The sequence below is a fragment of the Vidua chalybeata genome, chromosome 17 (assembly GCF_026979565.1).
Source record: "Vidua chalybeata isolate OUT-0048 chromosome 17, bVidCha1 merged haplotype, whole genome shotgun sequence".
Lineage (NCBI taxonomy): Eukaryota > Metazoa > Chordata > Aves > Passeriformes > Viduidae > Vidua > Vidua chalybeata.
The window spans coordinates 3,733,109-3,754,022 of record NC_071546.1 but is presented as its reverse complement, the minus strand read 5'-3'; the positions used below and the strand labels follow the sequence as shown (position 1 = coordinate 3,754,022).

General features: G+C 43.8%; 1 protein-coding gene across 1 annotated transcript in view; it reads right to left on the bottom strand.

The window, feature by feature from the left end:
- Positions 1-20,914, bottom strand: part of PTPRT (protein tyrosine phosphatase receptor type T) — a 442,398-nt gene that overhangs the window by 110,386 nt on the left and 311,098 nt on the right. Inside the window, exons 10-11 of the mRNA XM_053958427.1 lie at positions 8,670-8,871; positions 5,130-5,232 (exon numbers count right to left, since the gene is read on the bottom strand). Coding sequence (XP_053814402.1) covers positions 5,130-5,232; positions 8,670-8,871 — 305 coding nt within the window. The remainder of the gene's footprint in view (positions 1-5,129; positions 5,233-8,669; positions 8,872-20,914) is intronic.

The window sequence follows — 20,914 nt, the reverse complement described above, 5'->3', positions numbered from 1 at the left end:
CAGTGGCAGAGCAAAGCAAAAGCACCAGCAAATATTGTGAATTTAGAGTTTCTCCACCAGAGAATTAAGGTCACTGGGCTTGCAAACCACTCCTTTGTAAGGCTGGGAAGAACTACTGTGCAGTAAAAGCAAAATCAGAGTAAGGATGCCAGGGAGAGGGATGCAGGAAAGGCAGGCTCAGGATGAACAGGTAATGCCCAAAATCACAGAAAAGAAAGAATTACCTGGAGATTCTCCATTTTTATTTTGTTGCAGATAGAAAGACAAGTTTTAGCCACTTTCGTTCTCTACATAAGATGGAAGCAATAGCATGGCCCTTCCTTCCAGGAAAGTTTTACTCATTATTGCATGTAGGAATATTAAGTGCACAGATACATCCAACAGGATTTTTTTCTGGGAGAATAGCTTGAGTATAAAACCAGAAAAAACCCTCTCTTCTTACATGTTCTGTAAATAACACTACAGCTGTCATCTCTTAAATTTTTTATCATCATATATAACAAAAATTCTCTTTATTTCATGCTTGGAAGATCAATAATCAAATAATAGCTCTCAAGTGTAACACGGGACTGGGTCTATATAAATTAATTTTTCCTCCTGGCTGGCTGTTGATATGAAAATATTTATTTCACCTTTACTCAGTACTTCTTAATATATTTTAAATATTTAAACCCTCTTCTCTTATTCAGATCTATGTATTTCCTTTAAGATGCAAATTAATAAACTGACCCATCTGTACCTGTGTGCTGGCATAAAAAAATATCACAGATTATTTACTGACACACCTCTGAGAACTGCAGGAAGAGAGACCAAATCCATATTGCTCCAACAAAGAAGTTTTCTATTTTCTGAACCCCACCCCAAAATAATTGCAGGCTCCTCTCAAACGTCCTTCTGCAGCGTCCTACAGCTGCACCACGCAGAGCAGGGTATTGACAAGGCAATCACACCTAAGGGGAGCATTTATCTCAGCTCTGAAGTCCTCAGAACTGACACATGCTCTGGAAATTTGATTTTCTCCATAACAGTAGTATAGGTAGATTGACAGAACCAACTGTGTGTTAATAAACCAGATGGACCTTCAAATATCCAACACACAAAAACCAGCCTGTGGACATGTCCTGCAGATAAAACCCCTCAGAGTGTTATTTCCAAGCTGGGAGTGGGATATAAATTCTCAAATAGAGGCCTGAAGATGTCATATGTGAATAATCTATGAAGGACTAACTCAGCCCTCCTGACAATAACAGATTCAAAGGCAGAAATATCCTCAAAATCACATTGAAGGTTTTCAGGAAAGAGTTGAGGAGTAAAGATTGAGAACACTTGCATTCTTCCTTCCTCTTGTGAATGTATTATAGATGAATGTCAGCCTCCAGCAAATCAATCATAGCACCATTCACATGGTTTAGATTGATATAAGAACACCTAAAAGTTATTTTTAAAGGGCAATGTGGAGTCAAACTCTGCAGGTTATACCACGAAAAATAAAGGAAAAAATTAAATGCCTGTGCCACAAGGGAGAATATTTCTGCTTGCTGAGGCTTTCTTGTGGCAATAGGACAAAATAGATCAAAGAATATCTAAGTTTATATTAATCCTATTAGGTTGCTTGGAAGAGTCCTCATTGTTATCTATAGATCATTAACAACGCCGAGTTCATGATTGTTACTTTTATAAACAGCCACATTTAAATTATTTATCATGGGCACTGGGGAACATGAGAAGTGTCTTAATGCTGAAAGTGACTTTGGATTTGGTGTACCTTCATTTCAGATGAATGAAAATACAATTAATCTTATTTTAAATATCCTTCTGTATTATTCTAAAGATGCTCTTGCAGCCCATGCTCCATCTCTGTGCTACAGCAGGATGAATTAACTCAAGACCAAGTACAGATATTGCCTTAGAGTCACGTCCCTACATGTTCTCCAACTCACCATCCCCTGAACAGAAGAGGAAATATTCGAATAATTACTGTATATTAATTGTTTTTCATTTTCACAGTTGGAAGGACTATAATAAAAACTGAGAACTACAGAGCAGAAACTCTCAGGTTGATGGGATCAGGAGTTGAGCCATTCCTGTCCATAGAAAGCTCTGAACAGCAGAGCTTTTATAGGAAGGTGTGAGGGAAATCCACTTCAGACTCCTCTCAGGAACAGTTCAGCCCCATCCGAGGCAGGCTGGGAGATGAAGGATCCAGGAAAGCATGGCCACATCCACCAGGGAGGCCAGGAGAAGGCATCCCACCAGGACTTCCACTGGACAGGATCCTCTGCACCATCTCACTGCTGGGCAGGGAGGTTGCTCAGTCCTTTGTCTCAAACCTGTGCTTGCCTTAATGCCCTCAGCAACTGCCCAGAGCATGGCATCACACCAAGTGGAATTAATGAGGGAAATAATCCCCACACAACCAAAAGGTAGAACATCTAACCAGACAACAGCAAAGAGCATTTGATCTCAGCTGAATGAATAAAACACACTGAGGAGGAAAAACCACCTCATTCTTGTGTATTATGGGTGTCAAAAGCAGTTTACAATAGGTTACTCCTGTTATTCTTTTGATCTCTCTCTGAGGGAATGGGACCCATTTCTGGAAATGGTATTCTGAGAGAATTTCACAAATGGGGCAGTGTGAAGAACAGACTGAAAGAAAAGGGAAAAGGCTGGGAGAATTGAATCTTGAAATAACTGGATTTATTAAGGTTAGCCTAAGAACAGTCTGGATGGTTCTACAGGAGAAGAATTCTGAGCCTGTCAGAGTTAATAAAAAGCTAAAATTCTCCCCAAGACTCCCTCCCCCTTACCCCCCCGCCCTTCTGCTTTTCATACACACATCTGTAAGTCAATGAAATGGACTCATTATAGGAAATAATTTTATCACTTAGAGGTGGCATGTAAATATTGCACTTTCTGCAAACATGTGTAATGGGCTACGATGCAATTAAAGAAAACAGAGTGAAAATTTATAAAAAATCTCTACCAATTTTATGTACAGATGCATTTGCTGGAAAAGGCATTATTCACTGAATGCAGTTAAAGTGCAGTAAATCGACTTTGAGAAAAATCACAAGACTTTTCAATAAAAAGACAAAATAGCAACACTGCTAAGACAGCAGGTGGTAAAACGAGATACAGGAATGTTCCCCCATATAAAGAAATAAAACAAAACAAAGCTGTGTGATTTTACTGCTCTTTTCCAGAGGAAAAAAACATCCCTAAAGGACTCAGAAAATAGGCTCCTAAATTTGCTCATATGGAGTACCAGAGATTGAAAAGCAAACTTTGAAATACATTACTCAGAAAAACCAGAGAAGGGATGGTGCTTAGTCCTAAAGAATGGATTTTTTTTGTTTGTTTGTTTGTTTGAGCTTGTCAATGCAATTTGGGGATAAGCCACAACACAGCTGGGGGACCACCAGCTGATATAGGATATTTAATTAAATCCAGTAGTTTGCATCTGGAGCAATTTGCTCCTGAATACTTAGTGGGCATCCTTCAAAAGCATTAAGAACCTGTCAGTGGGATACAGAAACCCAAAATGAAAGAGACCCATTATGAAAGGGGGCACTTTGGTGTTTTTAAAACAACACCCATGGGAAAAACTTCAAGAGTCTCTTGTGAAAACTGGAGGTAAAAGCTTGAAGATCGCACAGGGAGGTAATGAATACCTGCTGGACCCCTCTGCAAGGTGGGACCCACTGTTTTTATAAGTGATTCCAATTGCTGCTGTCAGCAGAGGAGCCTGGCAGGAGGAGTGGCAGCAACAGGTAAGGCAGGGTGGGCTCAGAAAGGAAATTTGTTCATCTGTGCTGGTGCCTTGCACCAAACACAAATTCACTGAGATGGAAGAGAGTGATGAGTACAGAACTCCAAGTCAGGGAGTGACCTGCAGGCGAGTGTCCCACATCAGCATGTCACGGTTCAGAGCAGGACCCAGCTCAGACAGGTTCCCTGCAAGGTGCCCACTCTATGCCATGGGTGCCTGGGCAGCTCCCTGCCCCTCAATGACCAGGGAAGGGATGGCAGCCCTGTGCCTGGCACTGGTGAGGTCCCACCTCGAGTCCTGTGTCCAGTCTGGGCCCCTCACTGCAAGAAAGACATTGAGGGGCTGGAGCGTGTCCAGAGAAGGGAATGGACACAGCCTGGGGAAAGGGCTGGAGACTCAGTCAGGTGAGGAGCAGCTGGAGTTGTTTAACCTGGAGAAAAAGAGGCTCAGGGAGGAGCTTCTCCCTCTCCACAACTCCCTGACAGGAGGGTGCAGCCAGGGGGGAGTCAGGCTTTGTTCCCACAGGGGATAGGACAAGAAGAAAGGCCTCAGGCTGTGTCACTGGACATCAGGAGGAGTTTATTCACAGAAAGGGTGGTCAGGCATTGGAAGGGGCTGCCCACAGAGAAGGTGGAGTCACCATCCCTGGAGGTGTTCAGGAAATGACTGCAGATGGCACTCAGTGCTCTGGTCTGGTTGATAAGGTGGTGAGTGGTAAAAGGTTGGACTCGATGGTTTTGGAGGTCTTTTCCAACCTTAACGATTCTGTGATCCGTAAATCCTCTACTCTGCAGCAGGATCTGCTTGTCTGTGCTAGCAAAGCCTCACTAAATCAAAATTCCTTTTTTTCTGGACTTCACTGCACAGCCAGCCCAGCAGCACAGCTGGATTATGAATGTGAGCAGTGTGTTAAACCCAGAAACGGAGCAAATACTACCACAAGCATTAAAGACAGGGCAGGCATTCCTACAGTAGTTACCAGCAGGCCTTGTTCATCATGGAAGAGGGGGCAGGATGGAGATCTGGAGCCTCCTCCACCCTCGTGTGGGGATGTTCAGTCTCCAGCTCCACATCCCGCTGTGCTCCAGCACTGCAAAGGCATCTGAAGTGATGCTGAGAGGGTAATAACCCCGACAGTGCCAGCAGCAATCCTTCCTGGAGGTTAACAGCAGGAGGCAAGGAGGCTGAAGCATTCATGAAAGCAGAGTGTGAAAGGCAGAATCAACAGCTGAGTTGGCCTTTTAGTCAGCGCTTGCTTTCGGCAGCTCCATTATCAGAGGAGAATGAGAGAGGAGTGAGGGAAGCCTGGGGAGGAAGGAGAGGAGGGAAGTGTGAAGAGAAAAGACAAAACACCCACCTGACAGGTGCTCCCCGGGACTGAGCAGGCTTCAGCATGACGGTGATGGTGGTGTCAGTCTCATTGAGGGGAGAGTCCGTGTCGTACTCCGGCATGGACGGTGCTGCAGCAGAAGAAAGAACGCCTTCATTATGCACCAGCCACTGCCCTTGGTGGGGATGGCAGCATCATATTAACAGTTCTCAAATGGAATGGCAAAATCCTTCCCAGTGTTATGACCAGAATGATCAAAACTGCTTACATATTTGTACGCTCTTTTTTCCATTCCAATTAAATGAGAACAGGACAATCTTCAAGCTGGCTTTGAAAATCCTGTCTTGAATTTTTAAGACTTAGTAAGGCCTTGAGGTAGGATCATTCCTTCAGTGTTAAAGGTGAGGAAAGAAAACTGCACAGACACTATAAAAAAAACCCAAACTATTAGGATGAGTGAATCAGTGGCAGAGCTAAGAAAAGTACCCCTGAATCTTTTTCCCTGCTCTGGTCAGTGGATTTGCCCTCTCACATCCTGAGATTTTAATGCACAGACTTAAGCTGCATCCCCTTGATTAGCTGGAGGGTGTGCTAGGAAACACAAAAGATGAAAGGAGAGGAACACAAATTAGCCAGGTTATTTTTGCACCCAAACCCAGGACATTTCACCCAGGGGCTTAAGTGCTGCTGACTCACCAGGCAGCCACCAGGCAGTGCCCAGCCATGGCAACCCCATCCCTGACGCGTTCCCCCAAGCAATACAGAAACCCACTGAATAAAAACCCACCCAGCCAAACTCTACTTTCTCCTTCTGCTTTGTTATCTTCTCTTAGGACCATTCCATGAAAGTAGGACAACTTTCCTTAGGCAATACATTTCACTTATTGCTTCTGCCTTCCCCAGGAGCAGGCATCAGTTTGGGACAAGTTTTACTGCTGAAGACCTGAAGAGATCATGAGGTCAGAACAGCACAAACTTGTTCCAAAGATGCAGGTTTTGCTGAAATAACTTTAAAGTATAAAGCAAACAGAAGAATTCATACAAATAGTTCATCTGTAGCTCACAAGGGCAAGCTGCATTGTGGGGGATCCCATATTTAATCCTCTCATAGTGATTTCCACTGTAATCCTGTTTACAATCAGGATTTTTATCTAAATGCCTGAAAACTGTCAAGAAGGGGGGCTGCTATTATCAGCTCAGCTGCTGGCTTCCCTGTCAATAAGCTGGGAATGCATTCAGAGTGAATGTCAACTGCTTAAGAAGGATTTCTCTGGAATAAGGTGCTCTCCATCAAGGGGAAGAACTGGAAGGAGACACATCCCCAGTGGTCAGCCACACCAGAGATCACTGGAGATGCTGGAGGTCACAGAATGGTTTGGGTTGGAAGGGATCTTAAAGATCATCCATTCCAACCTCTGCCATGGGCAGGGACACCTTCCACTGTCCCAGGGTGCTCCAAGCCCCATCCAGCCTGGCCTTGGACACTTCCAGGGGCAGCCTCAGCTTCTCTGGGCACCCTGTGCCAGAGAACAATTTCTTCCTAACATCCAACCTGCCCTTTTTCAGGTTAAAACCATTCCCCTTGTCCTGTCACTCCAGGTTCTTGTCCAAAGTCTCTCTCCAGCTCTCCTGGAGCCCCTTTAGCCACTGGAAGAGGCTTTGAGCTCTCCCTGGAGCCTTCTCCCCTCCATGTGAGCACCCCCAGCTCTCCTGGAGCCCCTTTAGGCACTGGAAGAGGCTCTGAGCTCTCCCTGGAGCCTTCTCCCCTCCATGTGAGCACCCCCAGCTCTCCCAGCCTGGCTCAGAGCAGAGGGGCTCCAGCCCTCAGAGTGCCTCCGTGGCCTCCTCTGGACTCTCTCCAGCAGCTCTGTGTCCTTCCTGAGCTGAGGACCTGCAGAGCTCCAAGTGAGGTCTCATGAGGGCAGAGGTGAGGAGGGAAATCCCCCGCCTCGACCTGCTGGCCTCGATGGCACAGCAGGAGCTGCTGAGCCCCTGCTCTGGCCAGAGGGGACAGTGCTACAGCACAGCTTAGTGCACCCATAAAACAAATACACTCACATTGCTACAGCACAGATGTCTTTCCATGTGGGGAAAAAAAAAAAACAAACAAACATCCTCACAAGGACATTCCTGTCAGTGCAAAAATCCTTCTTCTCCCTACTAACCTTGAGGCTGCGTCTTAGAGCAAATTTAACTGTATTTTTTCAAATTATTTGGAAAATGTATCAGAAACTTGACCATGCAATGAGAGAATCTAATGCCAGAGACTACCCTAATGCTTGCATGGAGTTTGTACCCACCTATTGAGAGCCAGATATTTGGGAGATGGGGGGTAAAAATGTCAATAAACCAAGCTCAGTATGCATATAGTTGGCACTCATGCAGGCTGCTAACACAATTTGAGCACTCATGGGATGATAAAATACAAAGACACTGAATCAGAGGAGAAAAGGCCCTCAAACCATTGCTGTGGTTTTTTATTTCTCTGGTCACAAGGGAATGGAGTGCACACTGTGCTGTGCCTTCACAGCAGGGCTGCAGAACCCCCAACAGCCCATGGAGCTGTTTGGACACTTAATGGCTTTTACTTCAAGTGGTTCAGGGCTTTAGTGCTAAATGTGAAGGGTTCAAACCCTGAGCAGAGGGAGGAGATGTGCTTTGCTTCCTTAAAAGTTACCCTGTCACTTACTGCTCACAACAAGCTATTATTAACTGATTTTGAAATAGAGCAGTGGAAAATCTATACTGTAGTGCAATCTTTTCTACAATAACCAGCCATAATTTCAAGCATTACCAGTGTCCTGAATGTTCCAGATGTGTATTTTGACTTAACTGAAAAAACTGTTAAAATAGTCCAAAAAATGACAGTTTTCCTCTCTGTTAGAAAACCTATTTTAAAAATCTATTTTAGTGCTATCAACGAAATGTTAAAATCCACATATATCTGCCCAATATCACCACTACAGTCCATATTTTTTTTATAACTGGCCTGTTTCCCCCCATTTTTCCCCCCACAATTTCTCTTTGCCACTGCCTCCTTATTTTAATGCCTTTCATATTCTTGTCTGCCTCAAGCCCTGCCTCTGCTCTTACCCATTAAAAAAACCAAGAAAAACACCTTTCCTCCCTTATTTTCAGTCTCTTTTCACTATTAATCCCATTACTTCATTACATCCATTTTGGTACATCCTGAAAATAAAAACCACATTACGCAGGAGCTTCCCCAACCAGGCAGATAATGCTAACAATAATTACTAAAAGGGTCGTTCATTTGTGGAACTAATGATGGTTCTCATTTAAAATGCTCCACAAATATCCAGGGATACTTAGGACACCCACAAATGAACCCCCATAATTGTAACCCAAATAAACAAAGGTCTGTGGCTGTTTCAAAACTCTGCCCTATGAAACTTGGAGAGACATTGAGCTGAAAATACTCAGCTCAATATATTTTTATGCATCATATGCATATCATATGCAGCTCATATCATTTTATGCATCAGTTTTGAGTCTAAAGCACAAAGCCCTAGATTTTTTTTTTTTTTTTCTTCTTCTCCAAAGCAGTACCTGAAATCTTCGTTGCAATCCGGGTGGTGATGGGTGGCCCAAAGCCCTTGACTGTGCTGGCTTTGATGGTGAATGAGTAGGTGGTGCCTGGGTACAATCCTACAAAAAGGTGATGGGTTTCGTTCCGGAGCTTGAAGACTTTCCCTCTTTGGCTGGACAGGTCAGCACTGGGATCCAGAGACCCAACGGCCTTGTACGTGATCTGCAAAGGAAGAACAAGGACAGGAGGGTGGTGAGGGGCCTTCTGCACCTGGCCCTGCTCCCCTGCTCTGTCACCTCTCGAGGCTGAACTGCAAACACAGGAATTATTTCAGGATTATTTCCGTATCTCCCACGAGCCGTTTTGTGTCTGGGTGCTGTCAAACAAACATGACGATTTTTCCAAGGCTTTACTTAGGGAAAAACTAATTTCCTCTCTCGGCTAAAACCTCAGCATGTGCTGACTTACAACAAAAGATGCAAAGAGTTGCTTTATGTTCCCAAGCTCAGAACTTCTGTTGCCAAACCAGAGCACACAGCACGGCCGGCAGGATTTTCATGAGAATCATCCTTGCAAGCCCCCACAGCTCATGAAAACCCTCAGCGCAAACATGGATACGTTTCCTTTTGGCAAATCATCTCCTCAAAAGGCAGCTGAAAACAATGGAAGCCTTTTTTTGACAACAAAAGCTTTGGAGGCCTTTTCCTGTGCTGCAGAGAATACGCTGAAATGAAATAATACATTTAAATGAAACAAAGATCACCATGTCTTTAGACAAAAGCTCTTCTCTCTGTGGAAACCAGCTTCTGCCATCCCTTCCCTGCCCTCATTCTGAGCCTCAGAGTGCAGATTTACACGTGGTGCAGTGTCTGGTTGAAGCCTGGAGGGCTCCAGACCTGGAGGGATGTCCTGAGCACACCTGGAGCTGGTGCCAGCACACCGTGAAACCTGCCTGAGCTCAGCATCCTCACCCATGGCAACCCTCCCCATGTACAGACACTTCAAGGGAGACTCATGACTTATTTACCAGCCAATTCCTTGCCCGAGTTCCAAATTCAATCCCAAGGCAGCTCAATTTCAACAGAGCTGTCAATATAATGTACCATGCTCTGCTGCTCTCCTAACCTTTTTTGATATTGTGGGATCCTCACTTATTTGTAATGAAACACTATGAATAAATCAATATATGTTAATACATGAGGTCTTCAATTTTTTATTAAGGTCTCCACAAGAATCTAATTCCCAGCCTTTCTGAAAGAGCCTTTGAAAATCTTTAAGTCACTTGCTTTATGACAGGAGGAAAACGTTGCATTTTGAGGAAAAATAAATATCCAGTGTTTAAAAAGGGAGGCTTTAATAATAACAGGATAAATAAGAGACCAAGACTGATGTTACTGACACCAGAGAAGGGTGAGAGCATATAAATCCTGTTATTTGGACAGAGAAGAACAGTTTAGACGGAGCTGACATCCAAGATAAGGCAGTGTAACAGAGAAAGGACATGAATTATAGCAGCAACAAGAAAGTACAGAAGCAGAACTCTTAAAGTAATTAGACAGCTTGCAGGTGATTTCATTGAAAACCAGCTAATTTTTCCAGGAATTACAATCTGGGTTTAAATTTTTATTACATGCCAGACACCTGAGAAAAAGAGACCTCTGAGCATAATGGTTCTTAAAACAAACAAAAAATGAAAAACAGGAAGAAAGTCTCTACACCCTCTGCTTTTCCCTCAGAGAGTCAAGAACCAGCATGGCATGGGACAGTATTTTGAGAGTTCTTATTGCATCAAGGCACTTCAAGGCAAGGGAATTTGTAAGAGGACCATTAGAATTAAATTGAGAAACAAATACTTAAATCCAAAGACATGACCCTGTCCATGCCATAGCTAAACTCCAGAAAGAAAAATGCATTTAATTTATTCTTATGTATGAATGAGCCAATGCAATCTTGTATGCTCTGTTGGCACATCAAGAGATAGAGAAATAGAAATTCTATAAAATTGTAAAGGGGAATCAGAAAAATAAGAATTGGGGGGAAATAAAGGGAATTTCCTATACCTGGGGCACTGAACAGCATGTTCACAGGATGCCCAGGTCAGGCAGTGGCCTATGCAAAATCAGTGGTATTTATTTTCAAGCACTGAAATACTGAAGGTTATAAATACAAGCGAAAGATGCATTTGTCCTTGATCTCCATCCATACAAATAAATGTATTCTGCTACCTTCAGCAGTTCTAAAATCATTACAGAAACAGTTATTTTTCCTTATTAAAAAAAACCAAAAAAACCCTATCCCCTTAAGGCAAAAAGAGCTACAAAAGCTTCAAGAAAAAAAAAAAAAAAAAAAAAAAAAAAAAAAAACACTAAAGAACAAAACCAACTCACTGATTAAAAAAACAAACCGACCCGTCTTTATTTTTCTGTTGACTGTAGCAGAGAATGAGTACAAGGGACCTTAAAACAACCTGGGTCAACTCACAAGAAGCAGAGAAGGAGGAAACAGCACTTGAGAGAATGTCCCCAATTTGATATTGTAGTGTGGGTCAATTTTCAGAGCAACTGCTCACTCAAATCAGACTTCAGGATTTCCCAAGGCTCTTTTCAGGATATACAAACTCCAGCAGAGAGATTTGTGGCACAGCCAAATGTGAGTTTACCTTTTCTGCAGCAGAGTCTGTTCCCAGTAGATATGGACCTTGTTAAACCAGGTGATGTGGAGACATTCAGAGCCACCCTTGTCCCCCAAAAGCATTTGATTTTAACACATTAACAGTACCTGTATGCAGCACAGAGGATAAAAACATAACAGTGCACAGCTGTGCATGTGTCCAGAGTCACCCAGTCCAGCAGCAAAAATATTTAGGGGCTGGTGAGTGCAAATGGTGCAGAAACAGCAAACAATTCTTGTCTCATCAGGGTTGAGCTCTTCTCTGCTTCCCTCCAGGAGGGCTCTGAGTGACTGGAGTGGGCAGGAAAGGGCACACAGAGCCTGCCAGGAGAGCCCCTGGGCAGGAAAGGGCACACAGAGCCTGCCAGGAGAGTCCCTGGGCAGGAAAGGGCACACAGAGCCTGCCAGGAGAGTCCCTGGGCAGGAAAGGGCACACAGACACTGCCAGGAGAGCCCCTGGGCAGGAAAGGGCACACAGAGCCTGCCAGGAGAGCCCCTGGGCAGGAAAGGGCACACAGACACTGCCAGGAGAGCCCCTGGGCAGGAAAGGGCACACAGACACTGCCAGGAGAGTCCCTGGGCAGGAAAGGGCACACAGAGCCTGCCAGGAGAGCCCCTGGGCAGGAAAGGGCACACAGAGCCTGCCAGGAGAGCCCCTGGGCAGGAAAGGGCACACAGAGCCTGCCAGGAGAGCCTCTGGCTGTGTGCCCACCTCTGGAAAGACTCTCCTCACCATCACAAGGACCTGATGTTCTCCAGACTGCCATTTATAAAACCAGGGCTTCTACACTCCTCTACACAAATTTGTGGGGCTGAGAAGTATGTGGATTTCTGTAACTGCTGAGTGCTGCTGGTTAAGCAGCCAAACCCCAGGTGAAGCAGAGGAAGCAGCCCTGGAAACAGAGCTGGCTGCTTGGAAAAGAAGGCAAACTCTTCCAGCTCAGCAAAAAACAACCAACCAATCATTTTTCTCTTCCAAGCGAGCTACCTGCTGGTTCTTAGCTCTGAGTGCTGCCCTGAGTGTGGATCAACAGCTGAGAGCTCTGTCTCAGCCTCACTCCTCTCTGGACCTGCAGGCACAGTGACAGCAGCTGCCACTCCAGCTGCAGCCACAGCTGGCCCTGCCAGCAGCGTGTCCTGGGGCTGGCCTGGCACACATCCCTGCTCTGCCACCCTCCTCCCAGCCAGCAGCAGCTCCACGGGCTGGGCACTGGGATTTCCCCACTGGAATAACTCAGGAGTGCCACACTCGTGGGTCTGTGTGTACCCAGGGCCCTGGGTGGGAGGATTTCTGCTACAAAAATCAATGTATCGCTTCTCTGTTCATTTCCATGTGTGCTCCACCACATTATAGCCAGCTAAAAGGAAGGCACCAAGGACTTTCCAGTCTTCTCAACTGATTTAAACTCAATTTTCTGAAGCAAGAGAAATTGCAGGGAATCAGGGAGTGAAAAATTTTTGAGAAAGTGTGGAAATTTCCAACTCTGGAGTAATTTATAAAAGCACAAAAACATGTCTGGAGAAGAAATATGGCATTTCTCTGGAACGAGAAGGATGCTGGAAAAAACACCTGTCTTGTGGTTTGTATGCTGTATATTTATCTTAATTTCTTGTTCCAAGTGTCAAAGCATTTCATTACAAAACAAACAAGAGATTCTAATCTAAAAAATAAGATGACTCAATCGCTCGAAAGCAGCTGTTCTAAATTATTTTAAATAATCTATTTTAAAGACAAGCTGAGCCATCTAATTCTTCTCTATTCTCAAAAAAAATATTAATTTAAAAGTTTAAAAGCACAGGCAGAAAACAAACAGAAAAATATCCAAAAATATATTCTAAAATATAATTCTGATTGCAAATATTGAAAATATTTATTTGCATTCTGATGCAGAAAATACAAAGATGAGGAAATTTTTCACAAGACTGAAGCTCTATGGTTTTTAACCACCTTCCTGATCTCCCTGCAGATCAGGCACTGTCCTAAGTGGAAAGTTGTCTTTTCTCTGCAAACTGGAATGTCTATCCAGAGTTTCCATAGGGAATGGAGAATTCACACATCAACTCCAGGGGAACTTGATGGTCCCAAAATTTTAGTGGCCAGCACTGCTATGGATCTAAACACAGCAAAATCGAGCAAAAAAAAAAAAATACACATTAATAAATCCTAAATCTCCCTGGAACCTCCTTCACTGAGTTAATTAAATGCTTCTCATACTGAAGCAATAAAAGCAGTAAATTTGAAAAAATCAAAAAGGCAAATGGTGAAGGAACTCAGAAGAATAAAGAACAGCAATTTTCCCACCAGCACAAGGGGGGCAGAGCACTGAGCCCGGGGTTCTGCAGCTGGGCATTCAGGAGGTGCTCAGATGCTGAAATCCACTATCAGCTGTGCAAAATTTGGCTTCATAAGTCCAAATTCTTTGTAAAATGTAAAACAGACCAACAGTACAAGTTTGAGTCTACTGGAAACTATCAAAAAAGGCTTTATAGGTTTAATGTTCAGGTGTTCAGTGATGCATAATTGCTGTGATAGATTGGAGAATAAAATAAGAAAAGATCAGCATAAAGGAGTAGGCTGGTGAACAAGTTCACTCCTGGTTGTTATTTAAGCAACCAATTCCAGTGCACTCCAGTCCCCATTAACCAGGGGCACCCCCTCTTATTCCATCTTTCCCTGTGTTTTTTATTCACTTTAAAGCTCGGAATATTAACTCTTTTAAATCACTGAGCGATGGTAACAACCCCAGAGACGTAGATGTAATATTGAGAGCATAAGCACAGCTCTTCTCTCCTTCCCAGAGCCCAATTTAACATAATTTTCTGGGGAGATGTGAACATTTTGCTAACTGTCATCATCTGCAACTGCAGAACTTCTCTTACAAGGACATAAAACTTTCATGGGGAAGGGAGAAACGATAGCAGAGGTATTAACTAAACTAGGAAGCACACGTTTATTTCCCACTGCAAGAGAGAAAACATATAATTTAAAAAATAACAAAAATAACCCGCTCAGATTTTTCAAAACTGGTGAACAAGCAAGTGCACAAGTCTGGTGAATTTTACTCTTTCTTTGCATGGTGGAGGAAGAAAGTGTTTTGTCCTGTGCTTTCTAAATTAGAAACTAGGGTTGAAAATTAGAAGTTAAAAAAAATCCCTGCAGAAAAAAAAAAAAGAAAAAAAATTGTTAAAAATATGGTAATTAAACAGGGAAATGGACCATCCTGAGATGTGATGAATTAACTTTGGGTTTAGAAGTTCCTTTGGAAGAAGCTATAATAGCACAAGCACGAGGCCCTAAGCTTGATACAAGAACAAATTGTGATAAAGATCTCATCATTCCACTGTAATGGCCCTTCTTGCCCTGCACTACTAAAATCCTCAGGGAACCCAGGATGGCTGTTCAGACTCTCTTTAATCCTCCTAAATAAATAAATTAACAAGGCAGAATATTCTGCTGAAATCACAGCTGATAGATCCATTTAGCCTGCCCATACATTTGGTGCATATGAGTAAGATTTCCCCCTGATGAATAACAGAGTTGTCAGGATTTTGTGTGTTCATAACCTTAAAACTGAGGGCAGAACACTCCAATGTCTCAGGATTGAGAGCTTGCCTGTCAAGGGGAAAAAAAAATATGTTCATATGTTTCTTCCCACAGCAATTGATCCTGGTATGCAGACCACTTCATCTTATATCTTTTGCCATACAGAATTAATCAGCCCCAGTGAGCAGCATTTTGCTCTCTACAGCCATATCTACCATCAAACATTAGGACTTTAAGCTTCCCCTCTGATTTTAGCAATTGCAGCCTGTTTCAATGCAAATGGTAAGTACTGCTGTTAAATCACACACTATTTTGTGGGTACATTATACAATCTTATATCTATTTTCCATTTTAGTGACAGCCTGCATAGCAGTTTGGGGAAGGCATTTGAAGCCTATAAATCCATTGCATTATTCCACTACATTCCCACCTATGTTTGATGTGCCTGTCTTCATAAAATAGCCCATCCTGCTTCTCCACACCCCTCCTGCAACCCCTCCCATCTGGGGATGATATGGAGCTGACAGGTAGGTAGCTGCAGTAGCTCTCTCTATATAATAGTTTTTTTTTCCTCCCCTTTTTCACTCAGCCTCAAGACTAAAACAATCTCTTGCTATGGACAAGAGAGGAGGCAGGACGAGGAAGATGACACAGCCACTCCATGCATGAGTGTGCCAAGGTCAGGAGCAGGGTCTGCAGGGACACCCTCACTGCTGTCTGTCCCTTTACTGAGCCAGAAGAAAAGGCAGATTTTCCTGACTTCTTGCTGCTTTTTGAACTCACTCCTGCCTTGTGAAGCAAGACCTGGCCTCAAGACCATTTTTATCCCTCAATTCTTATCATACCATGCAGCACACAGGGCATGGGGAGGTGGACTGCACTGGGAATAAGGATCCCAGAGATTGTCACAGATGTCAGCTCCTCCAGCACTGCTCAGCAAGCAGGAGGCAGCCTGTCCATCTGACCAGAAAATCCCATTGTCTGAAGTCCCTTCCCACACCAGGGCTGGGCCCAGCTTCCCCTGCCCCGTGGGACTGTGTCCTACCACCAGGTCCCACCTGTCCCAGTGCTGACTGCCCTGCTCAGCTGATGGAAAACCTGGGACCAAACCCACTGAAACAGCAAAGTTGCTGGCATTCCAGAAAATTAAAGCTGCAAACCAGTCCCAGCTTTAATTATTTTCTTATTTTAAAGTGGAGCCTTCTGGAGAGGACTTTTCACAAGGGCATGCAGTGATAGGACAAGGGGGAACGATTTAGGTTTGATATTGTGAAGAAATCCTTCACTATAAGGGTGGAGAGGCACTGGCACAGGTTGCCCAGAGAGTTTGTGGACACACCATCCCTGGATGTGCATAAGTCAAAAGTTGCACAGGGCTTGGAGTCTGGGATAGTGGAAGGTGTCCCTGCCCATGGCAGGGGGTAGAATGAGATGAGCTTTAAGATCCCTTCCCATCCAAACCATTCTGGGGTTCTGTAATTCTCATTTTGAAAACACTTTGGACCCAATTGCATAATCCTCTCTGGAGCTGGAGTCACTTCTATTTACCCAGATGACACCCAGGCAGGCTCAGCTGTGAACAAGCCTGACTTAGTGGTGTTTAAATCCTCCTTAGAGCAGCTTTAGGAATGCTCAGTGTTCAGCTGCCAGAGCCCAGCTCCAGTGCACTCACACCCAACACGGAGCAGAGCAGCTCTGTCACTGCCAGGCTCTGCTCCTGCCCAGCACCTGCAGCCACCAGGAACTTTCCCCTGTGCTTTGCCACACCACTTGCTTCAAATTCCTAACAGGGCTTGCACGAAACTTCATAAATAGATAAGGAAGAATTTTGTCACAGTCAAAGTGTGATTTTCCAGGGTTGGAAAACATTCTGCAATTCATAGGAGTGCAGAGATAAGAGAGTCGGGTATCAGCAGAGAGCTGGATGTGTTTCACAGGGTTCAGCACTGCAGATGGAGGGGAGGGGAAACCAACTGCAAGGCTTCATGATTGAAAACACCTCAGGAAACAATAGGCTATTTAGTTTTAAATCTTGCCTTACATATTCCACTCCATGCTCTAATAAAGCCTACAGGAAAACTTCATTTTTCCCTGTATCCCAAAAATAAACACAAATCAACTGGTGCATTCAAGTCTGACAGAAATATCCTTGAACTCAAAGTTATACAAACATAACCATTCATTTCCCTAGTCGCTGCCTCGGGGAAGCAGTGTTCCTCTAGCCAGGTGTTAAGATGCCACGTGCAATGTGAGTTAACCACGAAAAGGACTTTTATCACAGTATAGTTTGGCTTGGAAGGGACCTTAAACGTCATCTTATTCCAAATCCACTGCAATGGACAGGGGCACCTTCCACTAGACCAGGTTTGTATGCTGGAAGAAAACCACCTGTAGCTCAGGGTTAGGGTTAGGGTTTCCATTTCTGCTGGAAATGTTTTATTTTGAATTCAGTGTGTGCAGAGGGTGAAGTGAAAGACGTGAAATGAAGATGTTCTACTGAACTTCTCACTCACCATCATTTTGAGCACCACAGACCTTCCAGAAATTTCATAAGGCTTCTCCACAGTTCTTACCACATATGGCTTTATTCTCATGTAGTCAGCACTGAGTTTCCAAAAGACATCTTTCTGAACCTGAGTTTGTATCGTTCATAAGATACCCAACATCAAAAGCAGCTTCAGATTTCAATGGGAAGAACAGCAAGAAACAGCCATTCCCAACAACAGCCTTCCCTTCCTGCTCGTTTGAGACTTGACAAGATCCATAAGATGCTTTTAAAATTATACATTTCTTGCACAGATCATTCCAGCACCACCCAGCTCTTCCCCAGTCGCTGCTCACCAGGCTGAGCCATGAAGGTTTAATTGCCTCCTCCCCTGCAGTGACAGCTCTGAGCACCAGGGCTCAAGCTGGGTAAGGACAATTAGCACTTCTGAATTCAAACCTGGCAAGCCAACACTTCCCCAGCCTGAAACTCATTGGAGAATGAAAATCAACTCTTTTCTCCACCACAGCCCCTTGCTTGGGGTCACTCTCAGAACCACACTTCCACAGCAAAACACCACTGCATGGACACCTGATTCAATAGAGCAGTGAATTACAGAGTCACTGCCCACTGAACCCAAGAGCAAAAAGCAGGTACAGGTCTATGGGACAAAGCCCAGACTTTGGTTATCCTGCTTTTTCTGCAGAAATCCTTACTTTCAGGCATTAATCCTACATTTAATCTTGGCAAACCACAGTTTCAGCAGATGATTAAAGATCATTTGCTTTCCAAAGGTGAAGTATAATTGTGGCTTTGTATCATTTTAAGTAGCTACAGAGATTCTCCTCCTGCAACAGAGATTCCACTCCAGGTGCCACATGGAGACTGGCACAGTCCCCATCCCTGTTTACAGCATGACTGGGAGCACTTGCCACTTCCAGTTCCGAGGCTGGTATCAAGCAGAGTGTAAATCATAAACAGCCAGGGCCCAGAATGTGGGCTCTACATTTGATTTCAAGTTCAAAGCTGAGGGTGTCAGTGTTGGAGGACTCGGATCTCTGTTTTGCATCAAAGCATGCTAATATTTTGTCTAGCTCACCTCCATCTTCACATTCCAGCACAAGCCTCGCTTGGGTGTGAAAGATAAGGCATGAAGAACAGAAGGAATCCCTTCTTTTCCACATATATTATCAGAGCTGCTTGTTTTCTTTAAGGGAGCAGGAGAGAAGCATGATCCCTCTACAACACCCCATGGGCTGTTAAACGTAAGGAATGTAATAGTAGAGACTCAATTCAAAGAATCACAAAATGGTTTGGGTTGGGAGGGACCTTGAAGTTAATTCAGTGCCACCCCTGCCATGGCAGGGACCCTTTCCACTGTCCCAGGGTGCTCCAAGCCCTGTCCAACCCAGCCTTGGGCAATTCCAGGGATCCAGGGGCCCTGCAAAACAGAATGGAAGCCAAACCAGCCATGCACACCTGCCATAAATAAGAGGGCAAGAAATTCCTCCTGAAGCTAATATAAAAACCTTGTTTTAATGCCCTAAGTAATAGTAAATAAATCCACCTGAACAGCTTCAGCCAGCAGAAATAAAAAAAAAGAAAGAAAAAAAAAAAACAAAAAAAAAAAAACCAAAAAAAAAAACCAAAAAAAAAAACCAAACCAAACCTCCAAGTTGCTTCTGCAACATTCTAGCAGAAAAATGGTCAGCTTTGAGCTAGATAACAGTGAAGAAAATAAATGTTTACACGCAAAATATTAACTTGGAATTTAGTGTTTAAGAAGGTGTCTTGTGTATTGGTATTTATAGCAAGATGGAACATGTTTTCCTGAGCAGCTCTGCAAAGGTGGACAAGGTTGAAGTTCTCACGAATATTGCTCAGCTGTGATGGAGCTGGGCTTTGCAGAGCTCTCTGCTGGCCCCATCTTGCTGTGCCAGTGGGATAAGAGGGGCAGGACCCAGGCCCAGCCATGGGGGGATCTGGGCAAATGGGGAAGGGGGGATAGAGCTCCCCAGACCCCATCTCAGAGCAGCACAGAAGCTGAGCCCGAGGGGTAAACCACCAACTGCCCCAATCCCAAAAATCTTCTCTGAACCTTTCTACATCTCAACATGCTGCACCAGCTAAAACTTAAAGGATTCATTCTACATTTTCATTCAAAAAAGCCATTTAAATCCTCTAAACTCCTCACATAACACCGTCCTTCTTCCCACCCTTGCTGGAAAGTTTCTGCTCCCTCCCTCTCTCATGGGCACGTGGCATGACACTGACATTTTGTTTTCCCCCTCTAATAAAACCACATAATCAGAAAGAACAAATCCTGTGCCCAGCATTACAGAGCCTTTAAAATACTTCCCATTGCTCACATCCAGATGCTTTTCATTTGTGCACTGACTGTTTGCAACTTCTGCTGAATAAACTCACTGCTGCTTGTTCCCTCTTGAATAAATCCTGGACCTGATTTGCTAATATCCTGGGGATAATCCAAAGTCAGAAGACATCTGGAAATCCTCCATCACCTTGGAAAAACAACATTCTTTGTTCCTTGGGACAGAACTGCTTTGGAGTAAATACATGGGATATAGCTTTTGCAGACACATTAGGTACTACATGAATAAAATCCCATTACTATAGTAGAAGAGGTTGTCTCCAATCAGGTTTGCTGCAGCAAGTTTTCTGCTTTATTTACCTGAACTATATTTTCCCAGAAGCCAGAGGCTGTAAAATCCACAGTTTATAAAGCAAGCTAAAAAATTTCTACCAAAACAAATGTTTCATTTTTTTGTTTTTTAAGTGACTTCCCACACAAAGGTGTCTCTGAGCTATCCATTAGCTCCAAGTGAGCTACGTCTCACTGAACAGCTAAATACTCTTTGTAGAGGGAGAAAACACACAGCAAGTGCAGAAAATGTGTTCCAAAGTCAGAAGCTGAGGCAATGCTCCTCCCAACTCATCACAGTGCTCCAGGATCACTGGGGGCATCTGACCTGGGCACAGGACTGGCCAGACAGGGGTGTTCAAAGGTTAAGACTTAAAAATCCAGTGCCTACCAACCTCTTGCCCACTAAAAAAAGAGGCTGGAGGGGGAAAAATATGCCAAATATACCAAAATATACCAATATAACAATATATACCAGACCTTTGTGTGTTGCTCTGTATAAATATCTTTTCATTTCCTAAAATCCACCTGTCTTCAAATAAAACTGCTGGTCCACAGGGTGTCCAAATGAGCAACCCCAGGAACCACATCAGCGAAGCCTCACACAGCACTCAGAGCAGAGGCTGATTCATTTTGTTCACACAAGGACAAACTAAAGCCAGCTCCAGACCTTTCTCCCCATGCTACATTGATTTTTGTATTTTACTCAATTTGAGAAAACATGGGCATTCACTCAAACACTGACTAGCACAAAAATAACTGTATTATGTGCATTATGGTCCATTTTACATTGTAAGGTTTATTTCAGCTGTGTTATTTTGTATTCTGAAGGCACAGTGTGGAGACCTTGTGAATGAAAAGTGAACTATTAAGATCTTTAGATACCTCTCAACTCCAGTTCTGG